Source organism: Leptonychotes weddellii, chromosome 4 (assembly GCF_054177405.1).
Source record: "Leptonychotes weddellii isolate Sample4059 chromosome 4, ASM5417740v2, whole genome shotgun sequence".
Lineage (NCBI taxonomy): Eukaryota > Metazoa > Chordata > Mammalia > Carnivora > Phocidae > Leptonychotes > Leptonychotes weddellii.
Window position 1 is genome coordinate 142,213,198 of NC_138372.1, and position 17,002 is coordinate 142,230,199.

Genomic DNA, 17,002 nt, shown 5'->3' on the forward strand with positions numbered 1-17,002 from the left:
CTGATGAAGAATGGTGCTTTAATAGGCAGATGGTAAAGACAATTACAGTTGGGGGCTCAGCTGGGAGTTACATCAGTTTATTGCAAATTATTAGTTGATAAATGCTTTTGTTTACAAGCAGAGTCTTAAGCAGCTTTGTAATCAGTTTATCAGCTGCAAGCGGAATTTTGACAGATCGCCTTTGGGGTGTAATGTCACCTCTTGGCTAGTCATTTAAAATCATGGTGGCCAGGCTGCCAGACCGTCAGATGGGCTACCTTACAACACCACCGCGAGCTCCTGCAAAGCCATGACACAGCATATCTTAGACTAGAGCACAGACCCAGGGAAGCTGAGAAGACGCCATGAGCAGACCTTTTTCCTGCTGAAATCCCACAGAAACAGCATATCAGTTTGCCTAGACCCAACATGTTGTGACTGATGCGACTTCCAGCACATTAGTTCAGAAAATTTTCCAGGCAGTTCTCAATGCCTTCTTAATCACGGGACAACCTTTCTGAACTGACCACAAGGACGCTGTTCACTTTTTTGAAGGGGGCTTCTTGTGCTGCTTCTTCAAAGGGAAAAGAAATTATCTCAGTAGGAGACGTTTTCCTACAGGAAAAAAAAAAAAAAAAGTTCTGTGGAGAGAATGCATTGCCAGGAGCTAAAAGCTCTAGTGGGGATTTATTACAAATTTGGCCTTGGGAGTGTCCTATGTGATGGAAGAAGAGCTTAGGAAACACATTGGTTTACCCATGCTGGCTTTTCTTCCCTATAAAAATCAAAATCTATAAAATGGGATGATAGTATTTCCTATTTATCACACAGATAATTCCTGGAAATTAATGAGGGTGTTCATGTTTCTTTGTTTCTGAGTTCGGCTCAGACCAATATTATCTGTTGAATCTATGCTAAATAATAAAGCATATAATGTTTGAAATGACAGATAATTCACAGATAATGTTGAGCTCATTTCCAAAATACTTGCTGAAGGAGGGTACTGTAATTTAGTGGTTTTACATTACAGCATTACCAGCATTTACTGGCAGTTTGATTTGCTGTTTATAAAGACATAGTTTATAAACCTGAGGTGTTCAAAGATGTATCCTTGGAAGGATTCACTTGATCATGAGTCTATAAAAAATTCACGTTTATTTACCTTTATGTTTCTCTAACAAAGTAAATTTTGTGGGCTTAACCAAAACAAAAAATACTTAAATAATCATGTATAGTAGCTCCTAAAATAGTCATTTTCATTTGCACCTACTGACTGTTAGTTTATGTGTTTTTATTTCCTGGTATTCAAGGGAAACTTATTCATCTGATAGGGAACTAGCTCCTGAATCCAGAAGCCAGGTTTCATAGCTGGAATTAGATATTCCATATGGTCTAAAATATTGACCTAATACAGGAAGATCTTTGGAAATATGACTCCAGCTGATAAATTTGAAATCATATGTAACATGTGCAAAAGCAGAAATCTTTCTTCTCTTAATCTCAGAAATATGGTTAAGTATCTCTGTTCATTTATCTCCTTGACTCCTGTTCTAATTCGATCTCACTTTCTCAATTAAGATCCCCAAGTCATCAGAATAGAATCAACCTTATTTAAACTGACCACATGGCTCAGTAAAGTTTGTAATTTTAACGTTGGGTTCACAGAAGCTTCCTTAAAAACGAGAGTATAGTTTTTATCCTCACTTCAATATTCAGCACACAGTCCTCAGTTCCCAATTTTCCAGTTCTTAAGCAATTAAACGTTCTATTGACATCAGAGGAAAGGCTGCCTACAGAAGAGCTGAAGAATGAAAGCCTTGAAATCTTACGTTGTAAATTGTGTTTTAACATAAAGAGCATAAAAAGTTGTTTTTCGTTTTTTTTTAATCAAGTTAATGAAGGATAAATAGTGAATTTGGCAAATAGTTCTGCTGTAGGTCTATCCCTCGTGATTGAAAAAAAGCAAAGAATCATTTAAAAAAAAAAAATCTGTTCTCTCCGTTGGCCCACATACCAAAGACACTCTAGAGCTGCTGGTCAAATCTGATTTCCCCCCCTTTCCCAGGAACTGCTAGAATGTTCTATAAAAAGATGTCAGGAGTGCCAGGATGGGAAAGTTGAATGCCCCCAAATGCCCTGCGTTGCCTATAAGTACAAATGAAAAATGTTAAAGATTATTTAAAAACAGGAAAGACCTTTTGCAAAATGCTTTTGATTTATTGCTGTGTATTGTGCAGATCTTTATCAATTATTCTCACTCTATTTTATTCAAAAACTATTGTAAACTATGAGTTGGCATGTTGCTGCATACGGAAAAAAAGGCATTCATCAACTCTAAATAAACAAGTGCAAAGATCTATCTAACAACTATGAAGTAGTTAATACATTTTTAAGCAATTTTATTATAGAAAGGAGGTCTAAAAGAGTAATGCTTAATTATCTGGACTCCTCTGTGCTGGGCTCCCTTTTGATTGTATTAATGAAGCAGCTGGCCCATTGTTTCCCTTTAATTCCTCTATTGTTTTAAGAATATGTCACAGCTCTTTATTCTTTTATCAGGTGCTGTGCAGGAGGATCCACACAATACCTCATATTCCTACTGTATTTGCCAATGCACAAAGAAACCTCCACAGCAGTTTTCAAAGAAGGGGCACACATAATTTATAAGTTCTATTCCTTGCACTACTCCACTGTCAAGAATTTCAACAGTATTGGATTTGAATTCATTATAAAATTTGTATTAAACAATGTGGCTACATATAGATATATGTACTGTGGCAATGTCTAAAGCTTGAGATCTAGGCATTAACATGCACGGTGTTGAAATGGGGCAATAATTTCGCTTTTAGGGGGTTACTCTGACCAATTGCTTCCCAGTTATGAAAAAATTAAATTTCACAAGCAGGCATCATGTTGGATTTTCAAATTATTTAGTACAAATAAAAGAAGTTAATGACCAAACAAGTAAGTATCCCTGTTTCCTCCACCTCCAGAAACATAATGTCCCTCTGTGTGTGTGTTAAACAGTCCATTTATTCCCCCAGGGAAAGGATTTAATTTACTTGAGTGTGCCTAAGAGGTATCATGGTTCACTCTGTAGACCAATGTATAATCTTTATTAACTAAACTCTGATTGTCAATTGACCATCTTCTTACACACATACTATATCAAATGTGTGAAGGAGACAGACTTTCAGATTAATGCAGAAATATCACTGTACATCGGAAGAAATCAAAATGCTGTAGCAATTTAATATATGATATAACATTTTGTTGCCAGAGTTATCTAAAAATGCTGGTTCATTTATATGTGATTACTTTTTCTCCAAATTTCCATGAAAATCACACACAATAAAAAACATCCATGGTAAAATCTCAAAGGTGTGACTGACATAGACATTCTCTTTTTACACATGTGGGGTTTTTTCTTTGTTTTCCTTCTGTCAAATGTCTGTATTTTGTAGGCTGTTTCATTGATTTTTTTTTTCCCTAGAGTTCTCAGTCTCTAATAAAGGGAAGTAATTTGATTTAATGCTATGTAGTAAAAGTTTCTAACTTCAACTTTTAATATATGCTTAGAAAAGCCATTAGAATTAATTATTGTAGACCACCGATTTCCTTTTGTATTGTTAGGTGAGTGTGTGTGTCTTTCACTTTAAATAAAGTTTCAAACTGGTATCCCTATCTATTTGCTTAAGGCTCCTATCCTACATATTGAGGCAGAGAAATACAGAATCTAAATGTGATTTAATTGGTTCAATTTGCTGTATATTTTTATGCTAAGCTTAGGTCCATATCTTGATGAGCCCAGATGTAGTCATGTTCGAGGTGCACAGCGTCACGTTGCTTGCATTTCCTTATTTTTACAAAGCAAGCGTCTATCAATCACACAGATAAATTAGAAACATGTATAGACATAACACATGGAAAAGATTTTTCAGCATGCTGTGTAATTATTAACCTGATTTTTACTATTGTAAGAAGCCGTGAATTGCAGATAGCATGGACGAAGTTAAATGCTTTTATACTGGATACATTTTGCTTATACAGAACTCTATAGGTATGGTCGAACAATATAATTGAAGCTTTGTCAGCTCTGTAACCTAGCAACAGATAATACTGTTAGGTTACTGAATTGCTCCTGGTTGACAAGCAGGGAGTATTTTTGTGTTTATCATGTTTGCTAATGATGGGCTCCTATCCAAAAGGCTTGTCTTAATCTTAATTAGAGTTTATCAGCAGAGGTCTGCATGACATTGTGCAGACATTGATTTCATAAATAATAAAAAGTGCAAGTGAAAAATTTGGCAGGATGGAGAGATATTTAAGGGCACTTCTTCTAGTAAGAGGAGCGTCGGTTTCCAAAATATAATCGAGCTTGAACTGTGACTTTATTATCGAAACTTGTAGTATACTTCACTGCAGTTTTGACAGCAATTATGAAAAAAAATTTATAAGCTTCCTGTTAGGAACCATATCTGTTTGCACAAGAACTTTGATCATAAACATTACTTAGAACAGTAAGTACATGGTTTTTCAAGAATGTCAAGGTCTTAGTGGTTATTACTTTCTATGGAACCTTGAATGTATCTGTCCTTTTCTGTAAAGGGAGTGGTGTGTGGGTGTGGAGACTGGAAAGAGTGACTATGTTTGCAGCAATAAGAGGCAGACAAAGAAAGGATCCCAAAATAACCTTTCCATTTGGTGGAAGGGAGAGAGGTATCAGATAGCTGCTTTAGTGCCTGATGTCATTTGATAAAGACTTCACACCCAAGCAGCAGGAATGTGATTTTTTTTTTTTTGCTCCAGTGTGTACAATACGATCTTTCACAGTTTGGGGGGGATACGATATGATTGACCATTTCTAATAATAAGTTACAAACCTTCAAAATAGTAAAGAATTAAACGTTGTAAAACCGACTATCATTCACAAATTTACCAAGTTCCTAACTGGTTTATTCAGTTGAAAGGTGACGCTAAGTCATCACATCCTTGCTTTATCCATCTTTCCTCACCTTTTCACTCAACACTCCTACATTCTTCAAATATTCGGGGAAAGGGGGGAATTCAGAACTGTTTTCAGCTGCCATTTTCTGAGATTCAAAATCTCCCTACTGGATTGTTTGGACCTGTCTATGTGTATTTGATTATCGAGAGACTTCTGTTCGTAGCATCTCACTCTTTCTACCCTATACAGAGCTCACCCTTAGGCCAGTGATTCTTAATGCTAGAGGCTCTCGAAGCTCTCTGGGGAGCTTCTAAAAAATAATGAAGCCCAAACATCACTCCTAGAGATTTTGATTTGACTGATTTGGGGTAGGACTAGGAAATCCATGTTGATTAAGAGCTCCCAGGTGAATTGACTCTGTAGTCAAGATTGCCAAGTAGTGCTCCATGGTTATGTGCAATTTTGATGCCCTTTTCGAGTCCAGCTCAACTTGTAATTGAAACAGGGAGTTGGGCAAAGGCTATTTAATACTACCAAATGAGTTTAATATGTGTGAAATGTTTCTTAAAGCACCTGGCACATAGTAAGTGCTTTCTAAGTGTTGGCTATTCTAATTATGTTAGTCTTATTAGAAGGTAACCTGAAGTTATTCCACATGGCAAATAAGGACATTATGCTCCAGATCATAGCTATGCACTTAACAGCTGTATCTCATCACTGTGTAATCCTCTTGATGCTGTTTCATAAAGTGAACCATATTATTTTTGATTTGGAGAGATAACTGTGCTAAAATTACTCAAAAACTAAAATGATCAAGTACGGCATGGTGTAGTTAGTGAACATCGGAGGTCACTGTGACTCCTTGGGGTCATCTGGTTTTTCCAAAGTACTGCATCCAGAGCCAAACTGCCTCGTCCAAATCCTATCATCCATACCTTCCTCCCTTCCTTCAATTCCCCTTTATCTGTGTGACCTTGGACACCTTACCGACACTTCCAGACTCATGACATCACGGTAAAATGGGCATAAATAAAAGCCACCTTACTGCTTTCTTGGGAGAAAGTAAGATAATGTGTGCAAAGCACTTAGCCCAGTGCCCGTAAGTAGCACAGAGAAACCACTTAATACATGTGTGATTATTACTATTATTAGCCCATTGGGCATAGAGGCTTAAATAGTTGCTCACAACCTGATGATAATCATCTACAGGATATCTAGCCTAAAGCTGTCATTTTATATGAGGTAGGTAAAGCAATTCTCCAAGATCACTCAGTAACGAATCGTCAAGTCAGGACCAGAACTGAAGTTTCTTACCTACCAAGTCCTGTTTCTTGTCCATCTTTGCACTGAGGACAAACACATTTTCAGGGACTTTGGGTGCCAGCTATGCCTCATTATTAACATGTAATCCCTTACACCAAGGTCATTTGCTCCTGATGCCTGTGCTAAGAAAATTGTAAGAGTTTTATCAATTAAGCATATATGAGATTGCCACATAGGCATCCCACCCCTTTACATAACTCTATTTGTTTTCAGATCACTATGCCATTAGTTTGGATTTGTATATTAAAAATTTACTTGGTTTAAATCTGGGGGCATTAAGCACACTACTACATATGAAAGCCACAGAAAACTTCTGTTCAGATTCCTTAAATTCCATATCCAGAGAGAGTTGGCAGGAACAGTCCACTGGTGCCCCGAACACAAGCAGAAATCCAAGTCAACAAAACCATCAGGAGCTACATCACTCACAATTTTCAAATATACCCAAGTATCCAAAATTCATTCAAATGAAAACAGTTAATGTGGCCAAATACAGTCAACTCCACCTTAGCAGCAACTTGAACTCCCAAGATGCTTTGTTTGTTAAAGTAGCTTTGCTAGGAAAACTGGCAGGAGAGAAGACCTTACCCTGTTGTTTTAAACCATCTCATATGGAAAGCACTTTATAAAAGTGAGATTTCTATCTTTAGCTGTGGCTAAAAAAAAAAACTTGTGCAAATATTCGAGAGTCACAATGGTGGTTTTTAGTGAAAAAATGATGCTCTCATTTTTTTTCCAATTTTTTTTTATTGTGGTTAAGATATATATAACATTAAATCTACTATCATAACCATTTTTAAGTGTACAGTTCCATGGCATTAAGGACATTCATATTGTCCTGCAACCATCACCATGGTCCATCTCCAGAACCCTTTTCATTTGCAAAACTGAAACTCTACATCCATTAAACAGTAACTCTCCATTTGCCCCTCCCCCAGCCCTGGCAACCACTAGCCCCCTTTCTGTCTCAGTGCTTTTGAAAACCCTAAGTACCTTATTGTAAGTGGAATCAGAATTGTGCAATATTTGTCTTTTTGTAACTAGCTTACTTCACTTAGTATAATGATTTCCATATTTTAGCATAGGTCAGAATGTCTTTCCTTTTTATTTTTATTTTTTCTAAATTCCTTTCCTTTTTAAAGCTGAATATTCCATTGTAAGTATATACCACAGTTTGCTTATCCATTCATCTGTCAATAGACACTTGGGTTGCTTCCATGATTTAGGTATTTTTAATAATGCTGCTATGAACATAGGTGTGCAAATATCTCTTGGAGACCCTGCTTTCAATTCTTTTGAGTATATACCCAGAAGTGGAATTGCTGGATCACAAGTTAATTCTATTTTTAATTTTTAATGAACTGCCATACTGTTTTCCAGTGGCTGCACCATTTTACATTCTCACCAGCTATGCACAAGGGTTCCAATTTCTCCACATCCTTGCCAGAACTTGTTATTTTCTGGGTTTTGTCTTTGTTTTTGTTTTTTGATAGTGGTGTTCTCATTTTAAAGCCAAATGGTAACATTCTTTGATTCGTTTCCATTGAACATGAGGTCAGTAGGATGAAGACACCAAAATAGCTAAATATCAACAGGATTTAGCATTTGCATGCACTCAGATTGCTCCTTAATCAGGACAGATAGGAAGGCCTTCTATTCAATTATAAATTAGAGTTAACTGTATCTACTCTAGCTCCAAAACCCTGAGGGTAGAAAAACTGGCTGTCTTGCCTACTCAGCCCCATGTCAGCGCTAGAAACTATTTCCGTTTCTAACTGGCCAAGATACCATATGTGATCCACAAATGGATGCAGCCTTAGTCTTCTTTTTCAAAATGGGTTACCTTTCTCCATTGAAGTAGGGATACATTTGCTCATTGAATCCACAGGCTTTTCTTTTCTTTCTGGTGAGATTTCTTTTTTTTGGATTTAGCAGGACAATGAGAAATGAGAGTAATAGTCTCAACCTGACCAAAACAAAAGGATACTCATGACCAGTTACATAGCACTTACTATATGTCACATCTATTAGCTTATTTTAGCCACCCAATAACACTGTGAATTCAGTACTATTATCAGCATTCCCATTTCCAATGATGAGGAAACTGATCTGCAGAATGCTTCGGTGACAAGTTCAAATCACAGAGTAAGTGGCAGAGCCAAAATCTGTACCCTGGCAGTCCAGTTCCATTGTCCATACTCCCTGCAGATGGGATCACATCCCCAACTAGCAATCACACTTGGAATGTTTTATTGGAATCTGTAATTGAAACCATGTTACAATACCAGACATATATCTCTCTCTGTAAATGACTCCCTAATTCACCATCTAAAAAACTGAGCCAAACGGTTTCAAAGAGCCAACCCTTGGCTTTTGTGGTGCCATGCTCTTGGTTCCCCTGTAATTTTCCAAATACCTGCTCTCTCTATCTTTAAATGATAGCTTCTCCTCTACCCACATCTTAATTGTTGAGATTTCCCAAATTTCAATCTGTTTCTTTTCTTTTCACTCTGTAGTCTTCCTGCATTACCACATCAATGCCAAGAGCATCCACAGTCATTTAGAATGTGCTGATGACTTCCAAAATCTTTTTTTTTCCTCCCGCCTTATGTCTCCTCCAAATTCCAACTGCCTCCGAGATCCATTCACGCAGAAGCTCCTCAGGGACTTCAGACTTTATGTTTTCAAAGCAAAATCCAATATATCTGTGCGTGCGCATACACGCACACATAAACAACAGACATGCACGTGCACACCTGGGCTTCGGAGTCAGACAGACGGAGCTCAAAATCATGATTCTGCCACTGGCCATGTGTGTAGCTTTGGGCAAGTTAGTTAACCTCTCCAAGCTTCAGTTTTCTCAACTCTAAAATGAGGAAAATATCACCTACTTCCCAGAATAATTGACGGGATTAAAATAGATGAAATACATAAACCACTTAGCTTATTGGGCCCAAAGAAAGTGCTCCTAATTAATACAATTGTCTCCTTGTTGTCTGTATAATACCACTGTTAATACACCAGCTTTGCCAATGGCATCCCCGCCCTCTGGTTTCAAGGCTTGAACCTTCATGTTATTTTCAGCAGCCTCCTTCCTCTTCCTCATTTCAGGAAATCAGCCCCTTTCTCTCTCTTGAACTTGGCCCTTTTCTTCCTCACAATTTACACCTCTCACAATTGAAGTAGTACAAGAGCCTCCAAATGGCCCTCGGGCTAACACTTCCTGTGTCGTTCCCCACCCCCCCTCCCAGTTTCTGTCCTCATTACCCTGAGATCTTTATTCTGGGAAGGACAGCCCCTGTCAAAAATCTGTTCATTTATTCACTCAAAAAAATGTATGCCATCTCCCCACCATGATGAGCCAGACACAACTGTTTTTCTGTTACTTTCGAGGTTGTCCTGCCCTGCGCTAAACTTTTCTGGGGGAGGAAGCCCTGATACGTATTGTCTGCTAATTCCAGTGGCAAGTGCTGCAACTCTCACTGTGGCCGATTTCAAGTTACCAGTGTGATATCCACTAGCACAGAAAATGCCTGACCATTGGACATCGTGTCCTAGGATCCAGTACAGGCTGGTGCCAGCCCACGCCTGCCTGTGACCAGCCCTTTCTCCCTTGGATGGCTTGCCTGACTCCCCTGAGATGTGTCAGTTCTTCACTCCTCTCACATTTTCTTTGGCATTGGGGGATGCCACCCACCACACAGTATTGTCATTCATCTGCCTATATGTGTACATTCTAATTGTGTACCATTCTAATTGTGAAGCCAGCGAGACCAGCCCAGCACATAGCAGAGAGTTCAATGAAGAGCTGATGAATGAATGATTTGAGAGATTAAAACCCTAAGACAACTGACTTCCTCATCAAGTCTACACGGTACATTTTCAGTTTAATTCAGCCTTTCTAAAGGATATGCTCTGACTAAACCATAAAATGAGATAAAATGATAAAGATAATAACATATGAAACATTGTTCAGTATGTCAGAAAACATATATTCCAATTGCCAGGCTGTTTAATCATGTAGAAAAGCCATTTTTGCTTACTTTTCATTACACTTAATATTCCTGAGTTTTATTTTATCTACTTATTGGGTCTTTCTGGTTCAGAGTTTGAGCCCAAGGATTTTTGAGTCATCCCGCTACATCGTTCACTGCTGGGATAGAGATTAGCTATGCATGCGTGGTACCTTCTCTAAAATCACAGTTGCTCCTGGGAGCCAGACCTTTCCTTTTGTGAAAGATACCCGCAGCTGGATTTACCAAAGATGTAAATTTCTCAAAAGGGGTGACATATGACCAATAACATAAGTCCTTGCGTTCCCTACTGAAATCCAGTGACTCCCACAGAGTAGGCTATGAAGTAAACCTGAACTGTCATGCCTTGCTCTGCCCGCCCCACCTCTCCATTACAAAGATGCACGTAATAAATATACTCCAGAGGAAAGATAAGGTGCGAATGATTACCTTGTCTACAGCTGTAAGTAGTTTGGCTCTGTATACACATCAGAGAAGGCACAGCCGCTGAAGGCAGAAGCCTTCCTGGGGGAAGAATGGGCTCCGGCAGACACACCGACACTGAGCACTTGGCCGTGCTCAGTCGGCTTCCATGGAGATGCAGCTCAGCATCTCTATTTGTAAGTAAGTAAGGCAGTGTCAAAGCGAATCTGTTCTTCCACTTTGTGAAACGTGGATGATCTCAGATCCGTTAGAGTCAAAGTGAAAAAAAAAAAAAGTTGTCTTCTAGCCTTTTGGTAGATTTGGGTCCCACTTTTGGTACATTTGGGTTTTACTTTGCAACTTTCGCACAAATTCGAGGTACGTAATCTGAGCTGTATTTTTCACAAACTTGTACTGTTGTGGATGGGGTTCTGTTTGCTTACCTTTAAAACGTGATCAGCTGGTGTAATTAACTGTCCGAGGTTTCTCTGGAAGTGTCCCGATTCTTCTGTGCGATTCTGCCATCTTGGATGCCGTTGTTATCTTTTCCAGCAGATTTTTACCACAAGTTGTTTAAAAACTATGATCTATTTAAGGATGGAGGAAATGAAGTGCAGTTGAAGAGACATGCTGAAAGATAAACAGAGCAATATTAGTTATCAGAATGGGTACAATTTTTGCTTGCTTAATGAGTATAATATACAGCTTTGCAGTATATACACAATGAGAAAAAAAGCTTCATAACGTATCAAGTATGCCACGTTATTTCAGACATAACTGTATAGGATATGTATCTAGGCCTGAGAGTGTAGATAACAAAATATAAGTGCTTTGCCTGTCTAAACATGTTAAATAAATGAGCATATGCTATCGCGTTCCAATACATTAGAAGATGTACTTGCATAGTTAATTTTCTTTTTAATGCACCACACGTGATCACTTGAAGTGCAGAGCCAGAGTATATCTTAGTATTTGAAGAAAGGGTTCTTTTCATTTAAACAAATCTTTATTTAAATAAGCCTTTTGAAAAGGATCTGTGGCATATCTTCTTTTCAGGAAGTTCAATCAGGGTAAATGGAGATAAAGAAGTCGCATTATAAGGAATATTATATAAGTAAAGATCACTAAGCCAACAAAAAAAAAATGGCAGCAGACATAGGGAAAGTAAAACTAGCTGGAATGTCATTTGAACTTTCTAGATTTTAGGAGCTTTCGTGTACTTTGTTTTGTTTTGTTTTCGGCATGTGGGTATTTGGGGAAGAAAGAGCGTGTGGGGGAGGGAGGGAGAGAGGAAGAAATAACTTCGTATTTCCATAAGGTACAGAAAGAGTAACTGCAAAGGCTCACCTGCAATAAATCTCTGCGGTTGGACCCCTACCCTGTCTCTTGGTAAGCACGAGGCCATGTCATAGCATGGTTAATGATCAAGGCAAACCCCAGAAGGCAAACGGTTCACAAAACTCTCCACAGGTGATGTCTATTCTTGGTTCTTAGTCCTCTCCTACTATAGGCCACTGAACAGTTCATTTCATGAAAGGCATACGATTTTCCACCTAGGAGGGAAGAGGAGTACAGCTGCGGTCTCGATCAGACACTCCGCCCCGGGTAGAAAGTGATGTGAAAAACATGAGAAGCTACTGTTGCCATCACTCCAGTGTACAGCAGGCTGGAGCGTTCTACGTCAATTCGCGCTTTCTCTTTCTTTTCTCTTCTTAATAGGGGGTCAGCTCTGGTGCACCACGACGAAGGCCATCTCTGAGGGTGAAGAGCTAATTGCCTTTGTGGTGGATTTTGACTCAAGACTACAAGCTGCCAGTCAGATGACTCTTGCAGAAGGGATGTACCCTGCGCGCCTGCTGGACTCGATTCAGCTGCTTCCTCAGCAAGCTGCCATGGCTTCTATTTTGCCTACAGCTATTGTCAATAGTAAGTGCTGAGTGCAATAGCCCAGTACAATAGCTTTGTAGTGCTGATGGGTATTTATGGGAGAAAAAAAAAAAAAATGTCTACTGACAGGCAACCAAGGACAGACTTTTTTCTCCAGTGTTGTGATTTCATTTTATCTTCTAACTTTAAGTGTGTGTGTGTGTGTGTGTGTGTGTGTATCTGTGATCGCTTCTCACGGGAGTATGAAAAGGACACTTAAATTCATTTCAGGTTGGATTCTTGAATGTCACGCACACAAAAAAACTGACTTTCTAAACTAGTTGAACAGCATTCAAGGCTACTTAGCTATGAGAGGGTCAAATAGCTTTCATTGATGCTTCTTTAGTAGGATAACTGTGGTATTCCCTAAGGGCTATAGAGTTAAAAGCTTTTTTTAAAAAAAGGAAAAAATAAGAAATCAAAATTGGATTAGATATATTAATAAAGAGAAGGTATAGCCTGGGTAAATCAAGACATCACCTAATACAACAACAAAAACAAAAAAGAAACATGGGAAAATAAAGAAAAATACATATGATCTGGAGAATTCCATACATGTATGGAGAATTTAAAAATATGCTCTGGCAAATATGCCTTTGTAATTTTATTTTGTTAAAATGACTGATGAACTTACTTTGTATTCCTTGAACACACAGAGTGACACTTTATATGACAGAAAATCCGTGATCCAGGAGTCCCCAGGTCTGAGTTCTAAACTCAGCTCTGCTATCATCTAGCTCTGTGAGAAAACATGAATAGCAGTCACATTGTAAGAGGGGAATAGATTCCAAAGCCAGTAGGTAAGCGAGGTGTTCCATTTAATCAAAAACGTACCTGAAAATTCGTAAGACTGAATGAGGCAGAATTATAGATACCGTAATGATGTCTTGATATTTTAAAAATAAACAAATACTCAACAATAATTATGCTCTTGCTGTCACAGTAGCCTTTAAAGAAATTCTCGGGTGCATCTGGAATTACTGTACATCCAAACATTGGATCCAGTGCACCTAACCCGAGGTAGTATTTTTGGATCTCCTTCATGTAAATGTAGTTATTTGCTTTTCCTGGATCTTTACTTTGATTCTGGTAGTGAGGAACTTGAAATCACATAGGCCTAACTTGAATGTGAAGCAAAGGGTTTTGTTACCAGGGACCCTGGGAGAACCTTAAATTATTGTAAAGCTCCAATGTGTGAATGTGGTTTTTAATTATATTTGAGATTATACTCTGTTTGCTTTCTGTAACAGGATAACTACTGATCCCAAATAAATCAGCATAGAAGCATACAGACTTTGGTCTCATTCTGAAATGAGCTAATCAGTTAAAATTCGTCCTGCTTAAATGGATGCAACACGAAGCAATATGGCCCTCTGAATCGGTGGGAAGAGCTAAATAATAAACAGCAGTAGTATATAATTTTACAATCAAATTTTATTTTGAAATCCTATATTGTAATTGCTGTCCTTACTTCTCATTCACTACAATTTGGTCCTCAGTTTCCTCCTTATCCCCTTCAGCGTGCTATCCCTGAGCCATCTCCTTCACTCTCATGGGTTCCATCACCAACTCTGTATTAACAATTCACAAATCTCACATATAGCTGTTTCTTCTGAGTTTTAGACCTCTGTTGTCACCTTCTCCACATTCCCCTGTATTTCTTACAGAAATATCTAGTCCCACATATCTAACACAGCCATATGCCTCAGTTTGCCCGGATTAGCCCCAATTTCCAGTGTTACTTGGCGTCCCTCTGACTGGTGCTCCCTTTCACTAACAAAGTGCCAGGTTTGCACAACACTGGGTCAGGTTTGGTCACCCTATACCTGTCCTTGCCTGACGTCATCACCTGTCTGTCTTCTGCTCCCTATAGAGATGAATGAAACCGTTACACAGAAATGCTAACAAGAAGCCTGGGCATTGAAGAGACCTTACCTTCCGCACTAGCATCGAATGGCAAAGTAGTGGTCATCACTCCTAATCACTTCTACATCCTCAATATAAGTTTTCTTCCTCTGTGGCCCCCTTGCCACTGATATGGAAGAGTGTTCCCACTAGGTTCCAATCCCAGTTCACTCACTTACATGATCGTGGGCAAGTTACTCAATCTCAGTTTCCTTGTCTATAAATGGATAAAGGGGAAAACACACACATGGAGAATTTTTCCATGAGTAAATACATACAAAATACATACAAAAATATCCTAGTGTGACTTAACAACTCAAACTCTGTCATATTTCACTTAGATTATTGCAACTGCCTCCTCCCAGTCGTGTCTTCCTTCCAAATTCACTACCTTCGAAACTCTACTTCACTGTTGTAATTCTATAATATCTGATTTTGTCCATCTCTTGCTTAAAACGATTCAGTGATTCTCCATAATCATTGAGATAAAAATCTAAACTTCTTAAGAGAGCCTACAGAGTCTTTGATCGCTACTTCTGCCTCCTCCAACCTTATGGCTTCCAGTCCCCATCATGCCCCTTGCCTGGAATAGCCTCCCAGCCCTCACCCAGTCCCTCTCTCACTCTCCCATGCCTTTCCCTGGGCTGTGCCCTTGGTCAGGAAGACCCAACCGTCTTTTCCACCTGACTTGCAGAATGTCATCCTTCACCACTCAGCCAGGGCACGTCATTATCTTCCCTCTGAACCCTTCTCTGACCTTGTCCTTCCTCCAGTCTTCTCACCCACCTAGTGTCTCATCCCATACCCCAAGCACTCCTCAGATGCCTCCATCAGAATGCTCAGTGCAGCCTAATGTATTATCTGACCATTTATTCATCAACCCCAGGAGACTGTAAAATCCTTGATGACCGCTTTTTGGTCTTTCATTTTAAAATGTCAAACAAACTCAGCATAGAGTCCAGAACATAGTAGGCATTCTCAATTAATTTATTAAATGAACAAATGATGTCAGGATTTGGCACCAGGGCTAACTTTAATTCAGCTATCCGATCCTTACCTTTTAGTCAATCAGATAAGCCAGTTCACATTGCTATTTATAAATGCATATTTTTCTAAACCCTAAATACATTGTGAACAACTTAAAATCAATCTCCTGTGCTTTTCCTGGTGGAGCCTCCTACAGTACCATTTTCTGAAGAGTCTGTGGGAAGGTAAATTGCACTGGGTGTATGTAACAGTTCTTTAAAAGCGTAGTCCTGGGCCGTGGAACAGCACCCAAGACTGCCTCATCACTGTCTGATTGCCTAATTCAGAACCTGCGAGCAGTCTCCGAGAAACATTGAACTAAATGCCGCCTCACCCAGGGTTGGTTCCAAATGGGCAGCCGCTAATGTGTCCCTGTGTTTTCACCCGCAGAGGATATATTTCCTTGCAAGTCGTGTGGCATCTGGTATCGGAGTGAACGGAATCTGCAAGCCCATTTGATGTACTATTGCAGTGGGAGGCAAAGAGAAGCTGCTCCGGTGTCAGAAGAGAATGAAGACAGTGCCCCTCAGATTTCCAGTCTGTGCCCCTTCCCGCAATGCACCAAGAGCTTTTCAAATGCCCGAGCACTAGAAATGCACCTGAATTCACACAGTGGTAAGTGCTTCCCTTGCTGCTGCTTTTGCTCCAGGAGACTACCGTTTCTCTACATACATACATATATTCGCAAATGCAAACATAGCTAATTCTACATCTATCTAACTATACCTAGCTATAAATTCAAAATCAAATTTGCTGGACCAGCTGATTGTGATTTTATGTCACTTATAATCAATATATTCTACTCAAAGGACTTGGATCTGAATTCTTTCCTAACAATTACAGTACTCAGATTGCAGGCCAAATCATTCTTTTTTTCTTAAAGATTTTATTTTTATTTATTTGATAGAGAGAGCACAAGCAGGGGGAATGGCAGGCAGAGGGAGAAGCAGACTCCCCACTGAGCAGGGAGCCCGATGTGGGGCTCGATCCCAGGACCCCGGGATCATGACCTGAGCTGGAGGCAGTTGCTTAACCAGCTGAGCCACCCAGGTGCCCCCTTTTTTTCTTTTTTTAACGGCACCATTTCATAAATAAACTCTTAATACCCTTTGTATGTTGTCGTATATATTCATTGATTTAAGTGTCAAGTAATCTTTGGAAACTGACCATATTATTTCCCACATAGTAGGGAATAAATAGTAGGTACATAAAAATAAGTATTTGCTGAATTGAAATAACAGTGTTATTTTTTTTTCTTTCTTTTTTTTTATTCTTATGTTAATCCCCATACATTACATCATTAGTTTTAGATGAAGTGTTCCATGATTCATTGTTTGTGCATAACACCCAGTGCTCCATGCAGAACGTGCCCTCCTCAATACCCACCACCAGGCTAACCCATCCTCCCAACCCCCTCCCCTCTAGAACCCTCAGTTTGTTTTTCAGAGTCCATCGTCTC

At 39.1% G+C, this 17,002-nt stretch overlaps 1 protein-coding gene across 5 annotated transcripts in view; it reads left to right on the forward strand.

The window, feature by feature from the left end:
• The window catches only part of ZFPM2 (zinc finger protein, FOG family member 2), a 421,250-nt gene that overhangs the window by 396,746 nt on the left and 7,502 nt on the right, over nucleotides 1-17,002 (forward strand). For all 5 annotated transcript variants that reach the window (XM_081816390.1, XM_081816391.1, XM_081816392.1 and 2 more), the window contains 2 exons: nucleotides 12,406-12,612; nucleotides 15,934-16,158. In XM_081816390.1, coding sequence (XP_081672516.1) covers nucleotides 12,406-12,612; nucleotides 15,934-16,158 — 432 coding nt within the window. The remainder of the gene's footprint in view (nucleotides 1-12,405; nucleotides 12,613-15,933; nucleotides 16,159-17,002) is intronic.